The sequence below is a fragment of the Panulirus ornatus genome, chromosome 68, assembly GCF_036320965.1.
Source record: "Panulirus ornatus isolate Po-2019 chromosome 68, ASM3632096v1, whole genome shotgun sequence".
Classification (NCBI taxonomy): Eukaryota; Metazoa; Arthropoda; class Malacostraca; order Decapoda; family Palinuridae; genus Panulirus; species Panulirus ornatus.
In genome coordinates this window covers 11881204-11907047 of record NC_092291.1, presented here as the reverse complement: position 1 = coordinate 11907047, position 25844 = coordinate 11881204, and the positions used below count along the sequence as shown (strand labels likewise).

The following is a 25844-nucleotide window of genomic DNA, read 5'->3' as shown; positions in this document are numbered from 1 at the left end:
ATTATCATATATGTTACAGTATGTTATATCAGTTTTTCACACTTGATCTCCATTTCCTGCATTAGTGAGGAGCAATTATTATTTTTAGAATTTTCTTCCATTTTTATTTTTATTTGTTTTTGTGTGCAGATTGCATTCCTTTAATAGAAACTGGATGGCTTGCTGTTGCTCTTGCCCATCTATGGAAACACTTCTGTAAACTATCTTGCCCATCCATGGAAACACTTCTTTAATGAATTTTCAAAAGGATAAATTTTTTCTTTATTGCCTTGTGCCTAATCATTGTTGGTTCTCTTACTTTAATATTTCCATTCTTTTTTCAGCCACACTGTGGGGTATGTCATTCAGTTTCCTTGCTGTTGTTTATACAATTTTCTTTGCAAATACACCTGTATGTGAAATAATGGACACTAGAGTATCCATGCATGTGAATTTCTACTTGTGTATATACTGCATGCCCAAAAATTTATAGAACTGGTTGTGTTAAGTGCATAGGCATTTTGATTAGATATGTTGGTATAGTATGTTACTCATCCCTGAAATCTGAACTTGTACACTTAGAAGAACTAAAGGATGCATTCATTATGCTACTGGTTTTGAAAGCGAACATACATACTGAGAAGCTTTATATTCCCTTTTTTTTGCCAAGTCATCTGGACTCTTCTTCGTGCAGAGTAAGGGATTGGAGGGATGTAATTATCAACTTTTCCATGATTTTTTCTGCTATCAAAGTCATGACATTTGGTGAACATCTCTAGCGTAATTCATCAAGAAAAGGTCTGATAAATGAGCCTGATAGTGAGCTGAGAACACTAGTTCTCTGAATCATGCTTCAGTCACAGTTGGACAAACATCATGTTGAAAATTCAAGCAAACAAGTATGATGACCCCATATCATTTAACTTTTAAGTGTTGGAAGTTAGTGGCCAACACTCAGTGCAAAAGAAGTTTCAATATTTAGTTAAAACTCAGTAGATGATGCTAACTCAATTGACCCCACAGTGCTTGTTAGGGCAGCTATTTACCTGTGTCCAGAAGGTAGAGAGTGATAAAAGTATAGGTCTTTCCTTTCTTGTCTGTCAGATAAATCTAGGTGCATAAATTGTATCAAGAGGAAATGTGGATTTTTTTAAGCAATTTTTAAGTAAGCTGGTTAGAGATGGCAAGTCCTCAAGTTTGTTTAGATTCTTAAATAACATAAAGCCTGATGTGTGTGATCATAAGTGTTGAGTAAGAAGTGAATTGATCCTCTCAAAAGGGGAAACATATGAAGTGTTCATAGCCAGCTGGAAACAGCACAGTTTGCTCAGTACCTTCTGTTAGATTTCAGGACGAGAGATATGTACCAGAGGGTGACTGGCTGTGTAATTTCTTTCTTATATGTAGTTGCCTTTCCCACCTTTATGAAGTAGTGCCAGGAACATACAAACATTGGCTCCTGTTGTACATATTTAGTTGCGGTCGTGTATACGTTACTGAAACGTGTCAACTATATATAGCCATGCCCCAGAAACTACAAGATTGTTTACCCTGACAGCTTCATATACCCAAGTTTAGCCCATTTACAATACATTGCCTCTATATACCACTTTGCTTGAATCCTTTTTATCCAGTTTGCTTCTCTTGCCACCCTGAATGTTCAGGCCCTGTTACCTGTAAGCCTTCACTGTATCCTTCTATCTCCTCCTTGGTAAATAAAGTATTATTCAACAATTTTATATATCTTATCTAGAAAGATTTAGAGTAGACCAACCAGTGTGTCTTTTGCCATTTATCAAGTAATTTGAATATAAGAATGAAATTAAAATCTTTTCTGAGCATGAGCCTTCTGATTCATTCCTCTTTTAGTTGATGTAGACAATAGTTATTGATTGCATGAGAAGGACATCCTTTGGCAGTCTAATATAGTTAGTGATGTATGGCAATTGGTAATAATTAACATTCAGTCATTGTTGGTAGTCAGGCTGCTATTCTGGATTGTATGGGTATCCATGAACCATGTCTTCTAAGGAAAATTATGGCAGAGTTTCATGGTACTTTTTTCTTCATACCCATTCAGTCTTTAACGTGTTAGCGGGGTGGTACTTGGAATAGACAAAGAAAAGCTGTCATGTTTAATGAACTGTGAACACAGCCCATCTCTCCACAATGAAGCCCAACAGACTTTCCCATGATTTTTTCCTCGTTGCTTCATGTACCCTGGTTCAATCCAATGACTGCATGTCACCCTCTATTTTTTTTAGTAGTATTATTACTTTTTATTTTTTTGATACATGCTCATTATATTTCTAGGGTTAGGTGAGAAAGAGTACTACCCACATATTCTCAGCGAGTTGCAGAAGTTGACCTAATTTGAGTGGGAGTGGGGGTATTGCCTTGAAATCCTCCCTTCCTAAGTGAGGATTTTTCTTGAAAGACTTAGTTGTCTGATCCTTTTGGTACCTCACTAAGATGGGAAAAGCAAATAGGTATGAAAGGAAAGAAGGGAGCTTGTGAGTAGTTACATTTGGCCAATGTGACATCTTGACAGGTAGATTCTGATGCTTTTCGGTTGGAGAAGTTTGGACACATTATATGGGTATTTTGGTTTTCAGACACTATTTAACACCACTGAAATAGATATAGCTGGGCATAGGAGGATGTCATGAAAACAAAACATTTTTGCTTATGATTTTGACATTTGTTAGCAATGTTGATACTGTATTTATAGAGAATGTTTGAATTACAATACACATGTCCATTATCCTCTATCCTTTCCCTGTTTATGCAGTGGATTAAGTACACTTAGCCTCTTCATATCACCCACACCTCAATCACATGCCTATTGTTTTAAAGTGAAACCTAGACTTCCACACTGATAAGAGTTACTTTTATTTTTCATTGTACAGTGTACTTTGTAAAGTGAAACCAGTGTTTATTTATACCTACTCAGTACACAACATGCATCCATTTCATCCAATCACAATCATCCCTGTGCCATCATCACCTGATATACCCCTGTCACTGATAGATTTTTTTAGTTCATCTCCCATTCTAACCTATATGCAATATTATAGATCACCAATATGGGTCAGGTGCTAAAATTCAAGGTCAGTGCCACTTCATGAAAATTTCCAAAGACAATTATTTGTCCTTTTATTGACAAATTTTTTCTGACCACATGACTGAAAAATAGTATGTTCTTGATATTTTACTGTACCTTATTTCCTTTTTCCTGTGACTCAGATAATTGACAGTTTTTATCAATATTTTTGTTAAATATTTTAACTTTGTTCCTTTTGTAGGGTCCTCCTGTGGAAATATCATATCTGAAGGAAATCTTTTCAACAGACTTGAAATGGGTATTTTTGAGTGATTAACAAACCTCACTAGTGTGTACAGCTATGAGACTAACCTTAAGGAAATTATACTATGAGTTTTAGCTAAACCCTTGTACTTCTCTGCTGTATTACTAACTGATATACTTAATTTGTGGTAGTGCTGCTGTAACTGTAGCTTAGTATATGGACATTCAATCGAATTCATATATCTGCTGGTATCCCTTTTTTCAAAAGCAACTCACAAACCAAGTTACATGTTTATGGGAGGTGAAATCCAGAAATTTGAATTGGTGGAGAGTTATTTGATGTTGGAATAGAAGTATATAAGATTGTATCTTGTTATTAAAGATTTTATACTATAGTATTTAGATAAAACTGATGAAATACATCAAGAAAATATTAAACTTTTTTGAAAAAGTGAGTGCTTACGTTAGTAAGAGTATTGCTGTAATGTAAACAGTTTATGATAAATACAAGACATTGTAAGAAAGGAAATGTGGTATGCTGTTTTCAAGAAATAGTGTTATTTGTTTTAGGATTATTGTTGACGTAAATTACAAACCATTTCGAAGTTTCATTTAATTTTTTGTCTAAATGGACTGGAACATTAAAAGAAAATTTATTGGGATAGAGTCAGTTTTGTTTCAGGAGTTGGTAGAGAGAGACTTAAAAGAACACAGTGACTAAGTTGGGTAGCTGACTAATTGGGTCTTACAAACTAGAAGATGGTTCTTGTTAATATTGTCACTTTTAGGGCATCATTCATCAGGATCTTGATGGTCATGTGATATGGCTCTTTATTCCCTGTTTATTTATCCATGATGAACCACTCTGTTTTACAGTAGGAAAATGGAGATAGGATAAAGGATAATGAAAAATATAATGGGCATTTTATAAGGTAGGCTCTCTTAAGATTTATATACAGATCCCTTAAAGATTTTCTAAGGATTTTGTCCTTTTTTCTACACTAAATTGGTAGATTAGGAGGAATCTGTCAGTGGTAGTGAAATGATTGAGGAAAATGTTAAGGCTTTGGTCATTCTGTTGATGATGGTTTATTTCTTATGTAGCTTTAATGTTGCATCCTGCTTTATGGCCAGCCATTCATTCTCACATGTTTGTTACATAGGCCATCAAAGATTGTAACTTTTTATGAGTTTTATGTTCTTAATTGTTTTATCTCACTCTTTAACTATTTATCTGTTTTTGCTGTCTTGTATGATTTGTTTAGTTTCTCATTTTCTTTAAATAGACTTTTGTTTGTCAGAGCAGGGAGGTGGTCTGTTTTTTTAAGTAACTAAACCAATTGTCAGTGTTCATGAAGTTAGATATCATATTTAGAGCGTTAGGGTACTAGAAAATGGGAATGATCATATCTAACAAGCTAGATAGGGATTCTTATGGGAAAGATATGCTTTGAGTTTAGAAATATCTTGTTTGAACACAAACAATTGATACTTATCTTTAGAATTGCAAGGAAACACAGTTCATGATTAAGAAAATCTCTGTTAACTCTTTACCCATAGAGCAAGGATCACTACTCTTCAATATAGTCATTTTATGCATTTGAATTTTATGTAAACCACTTGAAATTTGAGTACAGACCTGCATTTAAATGTCCATGTATAGCAAGCCAACACTTACTTTATAGAGTCTTTTTATTACATCTTTTACTATTATTACCTTTGAGTGTAGTGCCTGATTGATGAATCTTATATGAAGTGTATCATATAAGAGAAATGTTGTCGTATGGCATGTATTTAATCCTGTGTATGCTATAATGCTGGTAACAAGTGACTTTGGAGTACATGATATTTCAAATTACATAATGGTTATACATTTAACATGTTTACTTTTATGCATGAGAGGGTTAAGTATAGGTTGCTTAGATCTGCTCTGTTACAATCATTGCTTGCTGTGCCTTCTATGGATGTTTTTTCTTTTTGCACTTCAACACTGCCATTGGTGTATTCCCAGAGAAACACATATTTTCTTTTTTTTTCTTTTTTTTTTCTTTTTCACACTGCCTTTTTTTTTATTACAGCCAGATCAAACTGCTGAACACTAAAGCAGATATTTTTAATGTTACTGTGAGTCTCTTGTACTTAGACTGTGCAGACAGTAACAACTGAAGATGTAGGGGTTTCTGGTGATGCCATTCTCCATTGATGATAAGAAAAAAAGTATAGAAAATGTGGATAGATAAATAGAAATTAAGAATACTCAGTCATTAGTTGTGTTGAAGGTTAAAGTGGTCCATGCTGCTCAGTTATATGTTTCAGAAAAATGGATATAATGGGTATTTAACTGTTATGAGAATTCAGAATGTTGAGCTATATTTTATGAGTTGACACGGCATGTACAGAGTATGTATAGGAAGGAGAGGTAATCATAGAATAACAAATAATATGAAGGAACAGGTTATGTTAATGCTGTTAGTTTGAGATAGTATGGATATATGAAGTGATTGGATGTGTCGGAAATTATTGGAGTGTGTTAGAATGGAGTTAGAGCTGTTAATGTTAATGAGGTTGAAGGTTAGGATGGAATGACTCATGTTTATGATAGGAAATTAATAGCAGTAGGAATCTAGAGAAATGTCCAGAAAATTGAATTTGTAGAGGTGGTTCTACATAAGCCACCTTGCTGTATATTGTAAAAGCTATAGACTTTAGACTGATGAATAGGCTGGTAAATAGAGGGAAATTATTTAAATTCACTTGTAATGATGTTTCTTGCTAAATTGAGTAGCTGTCATGTCCATTGCTTTTCAATCATCAGTAACCTTGCTTCATATTTCGGATGGTGTTTTTAAGGGTTTTAATGGTGTTTAAGATTATACTTTGTAGTAGAGAGGCTTCTCTCAACTTCCACAGACAGTGATAGATTTGTAATTCTGAAGGTGGGCAGGGTTTGCTGTTGTGTGCACAAGCACTGGTAAGGGTTAAACTAACTCTTCTCCCATGGGGGAATGCTGACCCTCAGTAGTGAAAGACTGTCTATGATGTTTGTTTTTGGTTTTTACTCTGGTTATACTGTATGGATATAACTGCTTTTAAAAAGTTCATTGTTTATTAGATCTGCATCCCATTGCACTTTGATCTATTTTGATATATTTAGTTCATATGATTTATGGAGCTTGATTAAAATCATCAGTAGCATTAGTGTATTATCTTGATAGTTTATTGCGGCTTAGATGTATTCATACACATTGTATATAGAATACACTTTGTGTGTGTGTGCATGCAAACACCCTTTTCTTGTATATTGTAGTAAGTTTTTAGATTTAATATTTGTGGGTGACTTCTCTGGATTTTTATAGTGCTGTTTGTTAATGCTTGATGTATATTACAATAGTTGGAAGTTGATTTTTATTTTTTACCCAGATTTGATCTGTGTGATAAAAATATAGACTTTATTAAGGATGATCATCAGTTACTTGGCTAACATAACTTTGGCATTAACAGCAATCGCCTCGACCGGAGCGGAAAAAGGATTTAGTTGATCAGTCACAGGTGTCGGGAAAAAGAGTCATGGGTCAGCTCTTCAATAGGGGCACAAGAGCCATCATCTGGGGTATGCAGACACGTGCTGTACAGGTAAGCCTTTGTTTCATCAAGCAAATTTATATCTTAAGTTAATAGTTATATACAAGGAATATCTTTGTCACATTCTTTAAAATTGTGTTGTGGTTTACAGAATGCCATACTGTACGAAAAGTTGTTCTTGTCTGTCTGCCTCTGGTCTATAAGCATGTAAAGGAAGTTGCCAGATGCATGATGACACTATCACACAAAATTGCCAATAATTCTTTTTTCTCAGCAGGAGAGAAATTGATGGTAGGAACATTAGGTAGGAGCTTCTGAAAGCACTGCTCTAGAATTGCCCTCTGCCAGTGGCCTTTTAAGGGTGAGGCACTAAAGGCTAAGAGATGGCCCAGAATTTCACTAATTATGTAGACTCTTTTGCCATGATGTCCCCTTTGAGGGAGTTCTTGAAGGGAATGGGCATCAAAGATGTAGATAGATACAAATTTTACCAATATCTAATTCACAGAAGTTTCAGCCGATTCAGGAGATTGTTAGGATATATCAAATCAAGGCTCGAAGCTGGCCTTGGAAAATATTTATATGTGCCTGAGAGAAAGGTACTTTATAGTAATACCAACCGAAGTATCATGAGTGCACCAAATGAGAGTCTGCTGTCAGGTATTATGTTAAAGGCAAGGGGAATGGACTTTTCTGCAAAGGACACATGTTTTTGTAGAATAATCTATGTTAAAACATTTGACTTTTGATTTGAGATGGGTAAGATTAGAAGGCAGAATCCTTGATAAGCCATTGCAACAATGTTTTGTTACAGTTATCCAATTGTGTATAGTAAGTATTAGCGTGCATATTAAGAATGTTTCAACTTGTTTGCAGGGAATGTTGGATTTCGACTTTGTTTGCTCACGACCTGAACCATCAGTGGCAGCTATGGTGTACCCCTTCACTGGTGATCACAAGCAGAAATTCTACTGGGGACATAAAGAAATACTTGTTCCAGGTCTGTAATTATAACTTGTATCTTCTGGATGTGAGATCCTTTCATAGATTGTTTCACGTTTTTATTTTTGTCAGGGTGCTGTAGGATGTAGAATTCTGTTATATGTGGCCTTATTGCTGGGAGCCGTAATAGATATTGGAACAAGCTAGATAGTAAGCTTGTGTGCAGCTACCTATTTTTGTTTTGAGAGACAGAATTTTTGCTGCCTTGGTGACTCGTAATAAGACGTTTGTTGTGTTGATGAAGCCCATACTGGGGAAAGCCCTTAGACCTTTCTTTTTTCTCCTTTTTCACTTTGCCATATATTATAAATCTTAGTGAGTCACTTTACATGTATACCTGAACAATGATGATACAATTACTAAAACATCTTGTTATTAGTTAACACTAAGACCACTTCATATTTCACTTATGCATGCGTGGTTTCTCTGACCAGTCTTTCCACATCCATGTTTTCATATACACACTCTGGTCCATAGGTGAAGTAGTAAGTGAAGTCTGATTGAAAAGGCTGACCAGGGTGTGCTGAAATGGTTCAGGCCTATGAAGAGGTTAGGTAAGAAAGACTGACAAGGAGGCTCCGCATGTTAAAAGTTGAGGGAACAAGGGAGGAGACCTTAGAGATGAAAGTATGAAGTAAAGGAGACTTTAGAGTATCAATGCTTGGATCATTTAGTAGTGAACAATGCATGTCTTAGATGAAATTAATTGGATCACTGTGTTGTATGGAGGGCAACATGCCTGAATCATGGCATAGGAAGAGGTCAAGATGAATCATGGATAAATCTGTGAGGCACGGTTGTGGCTGACAGGCTCTGGTTTCTGAAAATTTTGAATGACATTAGGGGACTAGGTGTTTAGAAATGAGGGTTTTGTTCATTTGTTCCTAACACCATCATGCTAGTGCAGGAAAGGGAATTATGTGTAAAGAAAAAACTGACATTGCTATTGGGTCTTAAGTGTTAGAAGATAAAATTATTCTAGGGAACTAGTTGTACCAACTTTCTGTGAATGTGGAAGTGGGTTTTACAAGAAGTGTAAGAAGAAAACAATGATAGCAAAATGTTTCTTTTATTGCAGTGTACAAGAGCATGGCAGATGCCATGAAGAAGCACTCAGATGCAGATGTTCTCATAAACTTTGCTTCTCTACGCTCTGCCTATGATTCTACCATAGACACTCTGTCTTTCCCACAGGTTTGTTAGTAATAATTACTGTAATGATATACAGTTAATCGATATTGATGTTTTAATGTCATTTACATTGAAAGCCTTATAAATCATTATATTAGGTTATTTTTACAAAGTCTTTATCAGCTGCATTTCAAGATATTTATTTTAAATATTCATGAGTCTGAATTGACTGGGGTGAAGGAGAAACATAATAGAGTCTTCAGATTTCAAACTTTATGATTATTGACATGGTTTCCTTCTTTTGGTACTGAACATGACAGAGAAACAATAATATGTTATGAGAATTTGATACTATATAGTTACTTTGAACCAAGTATCAACATAGTCTCCAAGTGTAAACAGAACATGCTTAAGTGTGACTAAGCTCGACATAAGGATTCTCTAAATATTTTGCACTTGGTTTGAAAGAGGCAACATCATAAGAAGTCTCCCCAGAGTCCCTTAAAAAGGATGACCAGACATTTATAAGACGGGAAAGGATGTCACTCGTAGGTGTCATATTGTAGATTATGTCATATGTACAATGGAAAGTCTTAGACTATTCACACTGTGAAAAGATGGGGTTGAAAATGTAAATCAGGAGTTTGACTGACATATATATATGAAAGAAAAAAATCTGAAAGTCAAAAGCAGATTTCTCATTCTGTGTTTTGATATTACATAATAGAAGAGTTAGATTTATTCCAACTCAGTCTAGATTTAGTTTTGATTTTCTTTACATACATGTTATATTTCTAATGTTGCTTATCATTTGTTTTCAGATCCGCACCATTGCCATCATTGCTGAAGGAATCCCAGAGAACCTGACACGAATTCTAATTAAGAGAGCCAATGAGAAAGGAGTATCCATTATTGGACCAGCCACTGTTGGTGGAATCAAGCCAGGGTGTTTCAAGATTGGAAATACTGGAGGCATGATGGATAATATTCTTCACTCCAAACTCTATCGACCTGGAAGGTTTGTACTTCATTTAAGGGCCTAACTTAGAAAAGTATTTTTGATATTGTTGTAGTTATCATTATTATTATTATTTATTATTTATTATTCATCCCTGGGGATAGGGGATTAAGAATACATCCCACGTATTCCCTGCGTGTCGTAGAGGGCGACTAAAAGGGGAGGGAGCGGGGGGCTGGAAATCCTCCCCTCTCTCTTTTTTTTTTTTTTTAATTTTCCAAAAGAAGGAACAGAGGGGGCCAGGTGAGGATATTCCAAAAAAGGCCCAGTCCTCTGTTCTTAACGCTACCTCGCTATCGCGGGAAATGGCGAATAGTATGAAAAAAAAAAAATTATTTTATTTATATTATACTTTGTCGCTCTCTCCCACATTAGCAAGGTAGCGCAAGGAAAGACGAAAGAATGGCCCAACCCACCCACATATACATGTATATACATAACACCCACACATGCACATATACATACCTATACATTTCAGTTTATACATACATATACATACACAGACATACATATATACACATGTACATATTCATACTTGCTGCCTTCATCCATTCCCGTCGCCACCCCACCACACATGAAATGGCATTCCCCTCCCCCTACGCGTGAGGTGGCACTAGGAAAAGACAACAAAGGCCACATTCATTCACACTCAGTCTCTAGCTGTCGTGTGTAATGCACCGAAACCACAGTTCCCTTTCCACATCTAGGCCCCACAAAACTTTCCATGGTTTACCCCAGACACTTCACATGCCCTGGTTCAATCCATTGACAGCACGTCGAATTATCATTATTATTATTATTATTATTAAAGGGTGTTCATTGGTGCCTGGATGTGGTAAAAAAAAAAAAAGGCACAGCTTAGTTGAGAACCTTCTTACCGCAAAGGAGTGCACCTTTCTTTCTTTTCATTTGAAACACGTCCTCGAAGCTGTAGGAACCTCGTAGAAGGGGTCCTGGCTTAATATGATGCCTTTATTTGAATTAACAGCATCTTGGAGGAAAGACTCAAGGTTTTCTTCCGGATGCTGTCTTGAGCAACTTCTATTTGTGACCCCTTTGCTCATGAAAGAGTTGAGAATTAGGGTATAGGAGCAAATTATGGCACATAAGGGTTTGTCCTTGCAACTAATTTTCATTTTCTTATTTTTGTTCTTATTTTGCATATTACTTTGGTGTTGCAGCAAAATATTGTTAGATTTGTATCTCGCCCAGTACATTTCAGTTTTCATCTCACCTACCAGCACTCTGCTCATAAAACATCTCATAGTGCACAGCCATCATTTGTGCTATTATTAGTACCCCAATGAGGCCCCTATGTATCACTTAAAGGTGAGAATTGCCGCTGGTACATATTTCCATTGGAGCTATGTTTAATTGCCTGTTTAAGACTTTTCTGTGTAGTGCACCGTGATTAGGAACACATCCCTGCAAAAGTATGATGATTACTGTTTGAAATGATTTTCTAGCATCAGCTTGATATACTCACAGGGCCAAATTCATTATTTGAACACTTTTTTCCTTGTAATGTCATTCCTCCCAAAAAACTTGGACTACGAGACCAGAAAGTTCACTGATCCAAGCCAAGATTCTCCCCACTAGTCGCAGACCTTGCATAAAAAGAAGCCAGATCAGACAAAACCACTCACCATCTTTAGAAATCAGAGAACAAATCCAAATTCTAAACAACACCATTGTGAACCTTGTTAAACAGATTGCATATTAGCTTTACTTCATCAAAACAGTGGACCTCAAAACCCACAGCAAGACTCTAGTGCATGTTAAAGAAGACCTAAACATACCACACCAATGCAGCTCTCACACATGAAGTACTTCTGACCCCGTGCAATGACATCCATTTACCAAGAGAGTACACAAATGTTATCATTAAACATTACTAAAAAATGAGCTACAAACCAGCAGTATTCTTAAACAGGAAAGTAATGATAACCTTACACAAAATTCACTTATAAGCAACTGCTCACCTACCCTTCTTTTCCCCTGACATTTTCAGTGCAGTCAAAACCGTAAAGATCTTGTCCTACTTGCACATGAAACACTTTGATCCCATTGCATTCTAAGCACTTACAGATATTTCAAACACTCCTGGCCACAAAACAAAATTCCTGACATCTGGAAGATTCCAAATATAGTACCAATCGTAAAACTCACCAAACCACCCAACTCCCCCTCTTCACACAGACCTATTTCACATGTCTTCTGTATCCATACTCTGAAAAACTGATCCACAGCATAAGCAAAATATGCCAATCTCACGCATACAATATGGCCTTAAACTCAATCACTCCACTACCACACTACACACAGACCTCGCACATCCTAGATGGTTTGACCAACCACAACGTCATCTTCTGCACAGCATTAGTGGTGGTAGTCATCACAAGAGCTTTTGATACTGTCCTGTTACATTTTCTCACTCAGAAGATACTTCACATCATCCTCCATAAAAATGATAAAAAAAGTGATTGGCCAGTTTCATAGCTGGCCACCAAGCCAGAGTCATTTTACAAAGAAGTCCATGGTATATGTGTATATATGATAATGAAAATAAATTTTTATACATACCTGCCTTTCCCACCTCAGCAAAATAGCACCAAGAACTGAGCCTTCAAGGAAAAATCCTAGCTTTGCTTCTCTTTCTGGTCCTTGCTTTAGAAAGTGGTGATAGAGAATGGGTAGTATTCTTCCTACCTTATCTCCAGCTAACTAATCCTTATTTTTAATGAAAATGAAACAAGAATGAAAGGATTAAGATTTTTACATAGATAGGCTTTTGGGGTTTCAAAATTTAAGCTTTTTATTGTGTTTGCAAATATATAAATGTATGGAAGTTGTGATTATTTTTTTTCCTATTATCTAAAGTGTTATATATGTTTTATAGAAGCTGTAATTATTTTTTCCTATTTCATACAGTGTTGCATATGTATCGAGATCTGGTGGAATGTCTAATGAGCTGAATAACATAATCTCCCATAACACTGATGGTGTTTACGAAGGTGTTGCTATTGGGGGTGATCGTTATCCTGGGACTACCTTCATGGATCACCTTCTGCGATATCATGACAATCCTGAGGTAGAGTGGAATTTATTACATTGACAGATTTTGCAGGTACTGATATTGATAGGTTTTTAAACTCCAGATATTTATTATCTACCTGGCATAAGAGGAAAAATATACTAACAGATTACTTTTTTCAAATATTGGACAGGTGAAAATGTTAGTTCTTCTGGGAGAGGTGGGCGGTATTGAGGAATATGAAGTATGCAAAGCACTAAAGGAGAAACGTATTGTCAAACCCCTCGTTGCATGGTGCATTGGGACATGTGCTGGTGAGTTAGAGATTTTGTATTTTATCAGTATTTCTATATATACATGTGAGTGATTGGCATGAACTACTAAAATTTTGACAGGGCTTCTGACAGTTGTGAGTGAAATTTAAAAGGTTTAGGGGTTTGAATTCTTGCTGTTGGACAGCATTATGTGTTCTTTCAAAGTGCACATTTATTGCACTCTGTTAGTGTTCATACACCTCAACATGCAGCAGTAAGATCAGTAAAACTACTGGCACCTAGCTTCTGTGAGCCTGACAGGAATTATTGGTTAAGACCCTTTTGCTCATGAACATGAGATGAAGGGTATTTGGTTACTAGTGATCACATTGCCATTTCTCTATTATGGGCAGCTTATCTTTGTTAGTGTTCCCAGCCCACAAGCAAATGGTAGGGGGTTTGAATCTTTGCTGTTGGAAGGCATTATAGATTCTATGGAAGTACACATTGATTGTACTGTATTTATATTTATTTTTTTTCATACATATTCGCCATTTCCTGATTTAGCGAGGTAGTGTTCCAAAACAGATGACTGAGCCTTAGAGGGAAAACTCCTCACTCGGCCCCCTTCTCTATTCCTTCTTTTGGAAAAAGTAAAACTGGAGGGGTGGATTTTCAGCCCCCTTGCCCTGCCTTCTGCAACACACAGGGAATAAGTGCAAGAATTTTGGAGAGGGGCAAGTATGCAGTCTGTTGGGGATGAGAGGCTTTGGGAAGCGAGTCAGTTGTTTGCTGATGATACAGCTCTGGTGGCTGATTCATGTAAGAAACTGCAGAAGTTAGTTACTGAGTTTGGAAGAGTATGTGAAAGGAGAAAATTGAGAGTAAATGTGGGTAAGAGCATGGTTATTAGGTTCAGGAGGGTTGAGGATAAGTTAATTGGGATGTAAGTTTGAATGGAGAAAATTGGAGGAAGTGAAGTGTTTTAGGTACCTGGGAGTGGTCCTAGCAGCAGATGGAATCATGGAAGTAGAAGTGAGTCACAGGGTTGGGGAGAGGGTGAAGGTTTTGGTAGCGATGAAGAATGTGTGGAAGGAGAGAATGTTATGTATGTATGTGTGTATATGAGTGGATGGGCCATTCTTCGTCTGTTTTCTGGCGCTACCTCACTGACAAGGGAAACAGCGAATATGTATGATAATGATGATAATATATATATATATATATATATATATATATATATATATATATATATATATATATATATATATATATATATATATGTATATATATATATATATATATATATATATATATATATATATATATATATATATTTATCTTTCTTTCCTTCTTTCTTTCATACTATTAGCCATTTCCCGCATTAGCGAGGTAGCGTTAAGAACAGAGGACTGGGCCTTTGAAGAATATCCTCACCTGGCCCCCTTCTCTGTTCCGTCTTTTGGAAAATTATATATGATTGTATATTGTTAATTTTTCATCTGTTTTCTGTCAGGTATGTTTTCCTCTGAAGTTCAGTTTGGACATGCTGGTGCATGTGCCAATGCTGATCATGAGACAGCTCTAGCTAAGAATAGGGCTCTTGCTGATGCTGGTGCCCATGTCCCTGCTGGTTTTGATGAACTTGGTGTGGTAAGTTATTGCACTTTGCTATGTACAGATTTGTTTTCTTTAGTCTGTGTACATTCTTTGTATGGATATCTATCTATATATGTATCTATCTATCTTGATATCTGACTCCTGTTCCAACCTGGAACTCCCTCAAAGAGGTGGCCACAGCAAGATAGTCTACATAATTGGTGAACTCCAGTGCTGCTTCTTATCCTTTAGTGCCTCACCCTTAAGAGGCCACTGGTTGGGGACAACTCTAGCACAGTGTTTGCAGAAGTTCTTACTGACCACTTCCACCTAATGTTCCTGCCGAATTTAACTACCCACTGCTTCTACCTAATGTTTCTACCTAATGCCTCTGCCTATATATTTCTACCTACTACTTCCGTCTATTGATCCTACCATTTTGCCAAAAGGCAGAGCTAGAACATAGTGCTCTGCAGGAAAATCTAGTCACAAAGAATGGGTTGTGTGAGTTAAGTGTTGTCAAGTGTTATCCATGACAAAGAGGGATGTATGTTTGTGAACAGAATGCCAGTAGTCCATGTGTGGTTTAGATAGAAAGATATCTTTATATTTATTTTTTAAAGCTTGTAATATAAGAGGCAAAACAGACAAATAATCCCAAATATATTATTGCAGTTCTTGCTGCTTTCTTAGTTTTTTATACCTAATTGTTTTCTAGCTAGTGTAGTTTGTCTTTCTTTGACACACATCTGTGAAGGAGTTTGACACTGAACAAGTTGGAATTCTGAAGTACCTCAAGCAAAATTGAAAAGGTGGAGCAAAAGAACTATCTTGAAAGGCTGAAAGAAATTGAAGGTATTAAGTACAATGTTATATAATAAAAAGCCTCACAGTTAGGAAGAAACAGTCATTAAGTCTGCAAGGATGCAATAAAACTTACCAAAAAGATACCAAGCAAAAAGATACTAGAGCCTTGCGAGAATGATAATGACCATGCCATGAATTGCTGGGAGAAATAAGATACATGCATGGGAAAATGATAGAAACATTTAGAATAAAGCCCTTTACATGGTTTGAAATTAATCCCAGATGAATCCAGAAATGATAATTGTGTCATTACTGTAGTGGCAGAAACAAACAGCATTATTCAACAAAGCATAACGTGTGGTGAGCACTGTGTGCTGGTCCTGCCTTTTGGCAAAGTCACTTCTTCATAGAGAGGTTCTACTTCTTTGAGGCAAATTAAGTTTCTGGTAAGGTTACTATATTGCACCGGAGCAAGAAGCCTCTCTTTCATGTTTTTGCATATGTTCTTATACTTTGCATGATTAAATTTTGCTGTTTCCTGTTTCTTCACCATTTATCACCATATTTTGATTCATATATATTACTTTCTTACTTTACCCCATTTGTATATAATCGAAGGAAACCCTTAGTCTTTTCATGTAGTCAGCTGGCAACAAGCAACTACTTAATACTTTTGATAGACTAACTAGAATGCAGATTCTTCAGTAAATATTGCATCTGTGGTTGTTTGGTATTTGGCACTTTTAGCTTGGGAAGGTGGTTTGAATTAAGATAATCTGCATGTACCACCCTGTTTGACTGAAGAAGACTTGCATCCTTGGGATGGCATTGATGTAGCACACATATAGAATATGAAATACATAAGTTTCCATCACTATGTCTTGTTCATTTGTGAATAGTCATAATGAGTCAGAAAACTTGTGAATACACATCTCTTTTAACTAAACTGAGCCTTTGTACTGCACTGATTATGATGAAATGAAGTTTGGCCAATATATTATGCTTTCACTGATGAGTAATGCTTTATGTCATTGTTCCATATATAATTGGTGTTCTTGCATTACAGGAGATTAGCCAAGTTTATCAAAGGCTGCTTCAGGAGGGCATCATTGTCCCTAAGGAAGAAGTTCCTCCTCCAACTGTGCCAATGGACTTCAGCTGGGCCAGGGTGAGTTGTGAATTACGAAAGCAAGTCTTCCAATCTTTGTGATAAATGTTATCCATTTCAGTTTCTCAGGTTTTTCTTTCATATTCTTCCCATCACTTTCAGCATTTGAAAATTTTCTTTTACCATCCCCTCAGTGAACTACAATCTGGTCTCACCTTTTGATAGTGAGATTCACCAAAAAATTCAAAAGAAAAATAATTATCAGATTTTGTGGAAGGTTACAATGAAGTGATTGTGGCAGATCTTTCCAGATATTAAGAACAGGTGTTTGGATATGAATAAACTTCTTTTCTTAACTCAGTCTTGGAGATAATTCCATCATCTTATACTGAATGATTTGATAGTATTGTACATCAGACTGAGAATTTTAATATAGATTTCTTTTCATTGTTTTTTTTATTAGACAGTGGAATGTTTTTAGATAGACTTTATATAATTGAATGTTTGGTTTCAGTTAGTTTATATCAGTGTTATAATTTGATAGATTTTTCTTTTTCACATAGGAATTGGGTTTAATTCGTAAGCCAGCTTCATTTATGACCTCAATCAGTGATGAGCGAGGACAGGAGCTTCTGTATGCTGGCATGCCAATATCTGCTGTCATGGAACAAGGTAAGGCCTTGGAAAGTGAGAATTAATTTCATGTAGTGTTGATTTAGATTTATATATTTATGGCTGGCTTTAAATAGGTCTGTAGCTAACACATTCATTAAAGCAAATGCCATTGATGACCTTTCCTGTTTCATTTTCGGCCAACATTCATTTGGAAACAACACCAGAATGTAGTAACATCATTCATTGGTTGCAGGCTTTTCATTCCAATAATCGGTGTAAGCTGAATTCATCTGATGATAGGCTGTGATATAACAGAATGAATCATTTCAGAGTCAGGACAACATTTCTTGCAACTTATGTTCAAGCTCATCAGTGTATCACAATTCTTCACATTAAATCTGTACATGATGACCATGTTGCTCTTATGCATTGTTCAAATCCTTCACTAACAAATTAGAGGCAAATGTCTCCATCGTGGCTGTACATTGGTCAAAGTTATGATAAACATGACATTGACACATCCACAGGCTGCCCAGGGGTTGAGAGCATAGGTTCATATTCTGTTTGTGGCAGTCATTCCACACTCAACTCAGCTGTTCACCCACCCCTAGGGGTTGGTCAGTAGAATGGGTGCCTGGCTCAGGTTAGGGTATGTATATATATTTCATTCATACTATTTGCCATTTCCCGCGTTAGCGAGGGAGCATTAAGAACAGAGGACTGGGCCTTTGAAGGAATATCTTCACCTGGCCCCCTTCTCTGTTCCTTCTTTTGGAAAAGTGTTAGTGGGATGGCCTTGATCAGGGCCTGAGTTGCCCATGCCATCTCAGATAACATAAGAAAAAAAGAAATCAGAAGACATGTGGTATTCAGTGAATTTGAATTTTAAAATCTAAAGGGAAAACATCTGATGCCTTCATGTCAAGATGGACAAGAATTTTCAAAAATGTAAGTTTCTTGGGGGTTTATAGCTCATGTGGATAATCAAGGTTTATACCATTCCCCAACTTCTAGAGTTGTAGGATTCTTTTAGCAAGGAAAACTTAAATGAGGCTGTTTAATGAATTAGAAAAAATAAAACTACCATTTTCAGTGATGTTGGTACGATAATCAAAAAGGTAGTAAAAAAATATTAAAGCTTAATCTTACTTAGCCAAGGCATTGTGTGCCAAATAAGAGGGATAAGGGATAAAGTGCTAGTGGTATATTCAACTACTACTATAAAGTTTTCATCCTTTAGAAACAACTACGTAGAATGTTTTAAAAGTAACTTCACTTTGCTTTGGTAAAAGTCATTAATGTGAGCAGATGAGCTAGACCAGTATGTATTCTTAGCAGAGTGCTATTTTTGTTTTGATACATTATCCAGCTCTCTTTTTGTAGGTTGTTAGACCTTAGTAGCCATGATATCCTTGTACAATCTGTAGGGATTGTTGTAAAAATATTATGGTCAACTGACAGGAATGGCAACTCCATGAGGCCATTCAGCAGGAGATGCATGTCATGGACTGTGAAAGATTATTGAGGTAGCTTCCTGAATGAGGTTGTTTAGAAAAGAGGTTTGGATTTCAGATTCACATGAAAAGTTTTCTTGTAAAGACCTCTTGAGTGAGGAAAGACAACAAGCTGTTGGTCACTACTTATGTTAAACATCCAGTATGACTTGATTAATGTACTAGATATCATATAGTTATGATAAATGCATCTTATTTCCAGGGCTTGGAATTGGTGGAACTCTGTCTCTTCTCTGGTTCCAGCGGCGTCTCCCTCATTATGCAACCACTTTCCTTGAGATGTGTTTGATGGTGACTGCTGATCATGGACCTGCTGTTTCTGGTGCACACAACACCATTGTTTGCACCCGAGCAGGAAAGGATCTGGTCTCCTCTTTAGTATCTGGATTATTAACCATAGTAAGTACTACGCCAGATATGATTTAGCAGAATAAACTAATATTGTCTTGTGGAAGGGTACAATTTAAGTGCTACTGCCCAGCTGTTAGTCTATCTTGTATCATTTTACAGTGTAATGGGATGAGTAAAGTACATAACACCTCAGCCTATCGTAGTTGTGGTAAATGGAATATAGACTTAAAGATTCATGACGTTTCTTCATACTTTTGACTTTACATGCTAAGTCAGTGTATCAGATGAGACCAACATATCCACTTATGCTATTTTAGTACACAAAATGCCTCCATTGCATCTGACCCCTTGTCTCTTGTGTAGCTACTTCCCCTGAAATATCCTGAGCCATGATCACGTCCATCCCCTTCAGTCTACCTCTTCTCCTTGTGTCCTTTGTTGTACAGTTGTATGTCTTCTTGACCAGTATATCTGCCATACATTATATGTGACCTTGCCATCTTAAAAGGCTTTCTTCACTACACCTTTCTTATGACTTCCCCATGCCACATAGCATTCTTATATATTCATTTTTCTTTCTATCTGTTCTTCCTCTTTCAGCTGTACTCTTTTAAGTTATCCATCCCTACTGCTGTTATTTTTAACCAATTCTGTCCTGTATACACTTTGGCTAAACATATAACAGTGTTGTAAGTTTTTAAACTTAGAATTTTCTCATTGATCATAGAGTTCAGTGTAGTAACAGTTTTTCTGCTTACATAACTATACTTTTAGCTCCAGTATTTCCATAACCATCCTTAACCCTTAAATGGTGGCCAGCATCATTTGGTGTTTTCTTAGGGTATAGCAGGCAACATTATTTGATATTTTAACTTTTTTTGCTTTTGTTTAAATATCCAGCTGACTCATTATACTACTAGTAGTTTATTGAGGGCTCCTTTATTGCCAAGAAGACATGGGAAAAATTTTTGCTCTTATGAGTCCCTCTCAGTCATCATTGTAGGTGCATGTCCATCAGTGATAAGGGAAGACCGTACTAAAAAATTATTATAAAGCTAGAATACTTTTTAGCATATTTTGAATGTGAAATATTAGTCATAGAGTATCAGGCCTCCCACTTACTGATGGGTTACATTCCTGGAAACTTACCTTGTGAGCAATTGAAACCCATTTTATAAGGGCTGACATTCTTGAGGTTTAACAGATACTCAGGTGGTAGTACCTCCTTGGTTTGTGGCTACCTACTTCTGATAGAATACTGCCTATAAGACCTGTATATTGCATGATATACCATTCATTGGAAAATGCAGCAAACTTGAGTACTGATGTGAATATGTTGCTTACATGTGGGCTCACTACATGACTTTGTTTCACAGCCAGGAGCTCCAAATGTTGATGACATTGTTTGGGAGTGTTTTACAACCAGACACTCCAGAAGTTGATGACATTGCTTTGGAGAGTAAGTGTGATATGAGAAAGTTGGAAGTAAATTTGAACCAAAGAAAGGTAATGAGATGTAATAAGGGAATGAGATAGGATGATTTGAATGTAAGATTGAAAGGTTAGGATTAGGGGAAAGTGGAGTGCTTGAAGTACCTGGATGTGGATGTGGCAGTGAATGGTTCCTTGGTGGCTGAAGTGAGGTATAGGGTGCATTAGGGAGCAAGTTAGAGGATAGGTCAGTGTCTTTTAGGACTAAGATGGGCATTTTGATAGTACAGTAATCCCAGCAGTGTTGTATTTGCTGACAATGTTGTCTTTGGCCTTAAATGCAGAAAGAAAGAGGATGGATGTTTTGGAATGAAACGTATGAGGACACTTGCTTGTGAGGCAGGATGATCATGTAAGGAACGACTGTAAAAAAGATCTCTGATACTAAGTGCAGTATGATTGAGAGAGTTGATCTTGGTTTATTGACATTGTTCAGAATTGTAAGAGAATGAGCAAAGATAGATTGAAAGAGGAGTTGTATGTTAGAGGTTAAGGGAGAGATCTCCTCTGTTAGGAAGATGGATATGTTTGAAGATATGCTAGTCCCATTGATGTTGTATAGCTGTGATTCTTGGGCCTTGAATACAGAAGAAAGAAAGGGGTGAATGTATTGCGAAAGAATGGCTGAAGATTCATGAGTGGGAGGTAGGTTAATTGTGGGAGGAATGACTATAAGAGAGTTGTAATGCTAAACACAGTCTGATTGAGTAAGTTGACCAGGTTGTCTTTAAATATTCACACATGGAGAGAGAGAGAGAGAGAGAGTGTGAGCAAAGACAGGCTTACTTGAGGATTTGTGTCAGAAATAGAGGGAGCAAGGGAGAGGGGAAGCAACATACAGAAGGATGGAGCAGAGTTTGTTTTGAGATATTTAGACTTGAACATTCATGAGGCAAGAAGTGAGATTGGGTTAGGGGATTGGATGAGTGTTTTGTATAGGGTGGGTAACATGCTTTCAGTGAGCTAAACCAGGGCATATGAAGCATTTGTGGTAAACCATGGAGTAGTTTGTGGCTGTGTAAGATAGTTTTAGGTTTCAGGACATTACTCATAATAGTTAGAGAGTGTTAACATGACACTACCTTGCTAAAGCAAGAGAGGTAGTTGTGTATATAAAAGAAACTGTAATTCTTTTGTGTACTAACATTATTGAATTTAAGATTATAGCACAAGATTTCATAGGCAACCAGTTTCTGGTTTAATCCCTCCATGTATTTCAGCTCATGTTTTAAGTTGTCAGATTCTTAGTGTATGTAAATGCTACATGTTCTGCTTCTCATGCTTTATTACCTTACATTTCAAACATTGTAGTGAAATACTGATATTGTATTTTATTTAAAAAGATATATGGTATTTGTAACAAGTAAGGATTATTAAGATACCATACACCTAATATTTTTGTCAGTACCCTCTTACCTTTTCGTACATTCATGCATAAATTTCTCCATGTATTTTGGTTAACAACCATCTCAACTTCAGATGTGAAGATACAAAAGCAGAGCATTAAACATTTGCCAACGAATTTTGCTATCATAGATGTGTGAGTGAGGATTGCCTTATTAGGTATATACAAGAAGATACACTTGGGAAAATAGGAAGAATAAGATAGAGTAATGAGTCAGAAGAAGCATTGAGATAGTTATGGAAAATTTTCACATTTGAGGTAGAGTGTGTAGTTCAAGAAAATGTGTTATACTACATGCTTCTAATAAGTAGGTTTAGTGTGACTTCCACCCTCCACCAAAAAGCAGCATGAAGATATTTTTGTACTACATTTTCATGCTTTCATATATGTGTCATTCCTTTAAGGGTGATCGCTTTGGTGGAGCTTTAGATGGTGCAGCTCGTCAGTTCAGTGAAGCCTTTGATAAGGGTCTGCTGCCAATGGAATTTGTCAACGATATGCGTAAGAAGGGGCAGCTGATCATGGGTATTGGCCATAGGGTCAAATCAGTAAGTGCTTAAAATTTTTTGTTCTTTATGAAAACAAAATAAGGACATAGAAAAACACTTTACTTACATGAACAAAATCAGTGAGATAACTGTTTGATATGAAGTGGCATTTAGTTCTATTTTTCAGTTTTACTTTTCTGTTGTATTTTTGAATTTTGATATAAAATATTGATCATCTGGGGGCCAGCATATGTATTTTACACAGTAGATAATAGATGAAATTTCAAGAATTGTCTCAACAACTTAAGTATCAACGACAACAAGAACCACAGGTAAAATATAAAAAATGTGTTGACTAAAATTCATAGTCCATTGCATTCAAGATTACAGCTGATATGGAGCTCACATTTCCATTAAATAACTTCAAGAATAGTTTATGACGTGTTGTTTTATACAGTGTATATTTGTTTACATTACACTTGAATGATATTTAAACTTTCATTAGGTATACAAAACACTAATGGTTGCAATAAGGTCATACCACAATTTACAACCCGTGGATTTTTCTGTGTCATAGTTTTCTGGTAACTAATTTGTATAATTTGCAGATATATTATATTGCCTTATAGTAGTTGATTTTTTTACTATTGTTCATGTCATTTTTTCCATTATTTACATGCCCAGATCAGTCAGCTGTTGCACTGGATGTGAATTTTTTTTGGATTGGTATTGGGGTATTTCAGTTTATATATTTTGCTTTCTTATTCCTTTTATAGTGATAACCATACTCATTAGTTCTTTTAAGTCCTTGATATTCTTTTAATCAGTTAACACCTCAGAAGTCGGTAAATAATTATTATTCTTCAAGAGGAATCTTGCTGTAATTACCGTTGATTTATAAATATCAGTTACTGATTGTACCTGTATGATCAGATGTTATGTATCTTAACTTAAAACCTGGCTATAAAATGTCTTTTTTGTTTCAGTGGGCTCGCTTTGTTCATAGTCATCCATTGTCTTAACATTCAGCTTCACCATACTCATAACTGTAAAACTACCTCAGATACTCATTAAATCTCTTACAGATTTTTTTTGAGTATCTAAAGAAGTTTGTATCATGTCTCCCTTGATGACTATGCTGCACTGCAGATGACATAAATATTCTGTGGAACATCCTTCTAGTTCTTAGTATCATAAGTACTTTAATAAAGCTATAATGACATGTCATTAAGAAATGGAACGTCTACCTGTCTTATGTAGTATGCATTTTATCCCTTCTTTACATGTGCTGTTTAGTCTTTCCTTATATAGCTTTCACAAAATGACTGCTTCATAAGCATTCTAGGCAGAACAGACTCAGTATCATTAGACAGACCAAGGGGCTATAAAAGTTGGATGTCATTCACATTCATTATCATTTCCTTGTGTTAAATGAAGATTTTTGTATTCCAAAAGGGAGGGCTTTACCAATAATAGATGTATGGATCAGTAAATCGATTGATTGGATGAATGTACAAGACATATTTGCATGTCTTGAATTATGAAGAACCCTGCATTTTAACATGCTTCCTATCCACTATATAGCAACTGACTTTCCATTTGATTTGTGTAATCCCTATATTTTGCCATGTCATGTGCATAAATTTTTTTCATCTTTGAGACATTTTGTGTTTGTGCATTTTGATTGGAAAAAGTAGTAGAAATGCATTTTCTTTCATTCCAGCTAACAGACAGTGTTCAAGAGACACTGAAAGTGGTTTGGTGGAAGAGCTGAATTAGTAGCGAGATTAGGAAAGATTTGTGACTTAGTTCGTATGTTTGAGGTTGGCTTGGTAATCTGTTTTACAGTTCAGACTTAGATTTGACATTCATTTGTATAACTGACTGAATATGAAAGCTGTAACTCCCAGAGCTTGATACTTTTGGAATGAATGTAGAGAAAGTCTTGAAATAAAAATATAATTTCTTTACAGCTAAACAATCCAGATAAAAGGGTTGAAATTATCAAGAACTTTGTCAAGAAAGAATTCCCTTCTACTCCTCTTCTAGACTATGCTTTGGAAGTTGAAAAAATCACGACTAGCAAGAAACCAAATCTCATCCTTAATGTAGATGGTGTAATAGGAGTAGCTTTTGTAGACCTACTGCGCAACTCAGGATCTTTCACACGGTAAGGGACTTACAAACTGTATTATGAGTGGATGAATAAGTACAGAACTTTTGCTCTTGTTAAGACTTACAGCTAGAGAGGTACAGCAGTAGACATGAATGTCTGGAATGTACTGGAAAATAGGAGATTTCTTAAAGACAGCAACTTTCTGTTTTAAAACAATTATTGCAGAAGGATAAAGTTTGGTGTCTCATTAGGTCTTTCAGGACGGTGAAATAAACATTTCCCAAACTTACGTATTGTCATATTCCAGAGAGAAGTTAATCAGACCTATTATGCATTTATATTTTCCATATGCATATAGCTGTGTAAGTATCCAAACCAATGTGTTTGGTTGTGCAGCATATGTTTTGGTTGTTTTGTTTACTGACTTTCCATTGTTGGAGGATTCAGAGATGGATATTGCATGTAATGTGTGATTGATATCTACAGTGATAAAAATCTGCTTGACAAAAATGAAATTATAGCATTATTTACTGCTGCATCAAAGTGGTGTAACAAGGTTTTAAAATTTCATTCACTATTTCTGTTTACAGGGAAGAAGCTGAGGAGTACATCAACATTGGTGCCATTAATGGGCTGTTTGTTCTTGGTCGATCGATGGGCTTCATTGGTAAGAAATGTGCAAGAAATATTATGACCATTTTTGTGTGGTGATAATCACTAGTCTAATATTATGCATCTAATATGCAGTACATATACCATGGTCCAGCAGAATAGCTCATTCGTTACCTCCTCCGCACTTCCTAAGTCTTTCAAAGCTCTCATTCTCTGATTATGCTTTTACTGAAATATTCTTCTTGAAAGGTAAGTCAGTAACAGGTATAATTTTTTTTTTATGAATATATACCTGCTTTTCTCTGAGAAAATATTTTTGGGAACATATTATGATTTTCATCTGATTTTTCTTTGGCATACTTTATTTTATCATCATCAATAGGTAAAATACACATAGAAATAAATTAAATGAGATGGGAACAAAGGGCATG

At 36.0% G+C, this 25844-nt stretch overlaps 1 protein-coding gene across 2 annotated transcripts in view; it reads left to right on the top strand.

Annotated features, from left to right (window-relative positions):
• ATPCL (ATP-citrate synthase) overlaps positions 1-25844 on the top strand; it is a 60580-nt gene that overhangs the window by 30760 nt on the left and 3976 nt on the right. Inside the window, exons 9-22 of one of the 2 annotated variants that reach the window (XM_071659504.1) lie at positions 3285-3341; positions 6788-6919; positions 7745-7868; positions 8949-9064; positions 9823-10019; positions 12951-13110; positions 13247-13367; positions 14824-14960; positions 16780-16881; positions 17385-17493; positions 19153-19349; positions 22602-22745; positions 24659-24855; positions 25392-25468. In XM_071659504.1, coding sequence (XP_071515605.1) covers positions 3285-3341; positions 6788-6919; positions 7745-7868; positions 8949-9064; positions 9823-10019; positions 12951-13110; positions 13247-13367; positions 14824-14960; positions 16780-16881; positions 17385-17493; positions 19153-19349; positions 22602-22745; positions 24659-24855; positions 25392-25468 — 1870 coding nt within the window. The remainder of the gene's footprint in view (positions 1-3284; positions 3342-6787; positions 6920-7744; positions 7869-8948; positions 9065-9822; positions 10020-12950; positions 13111-13246; positions 13368-14823; positions 14961-16779; positions 16882-17384; positions 17494-19152; positions 19350-22601; positions 22746-24658; positions 24856-25391; positions 25469-25844) is intronic. The other variant, XM_071659505.1, reaches the window with a different exon arrangement.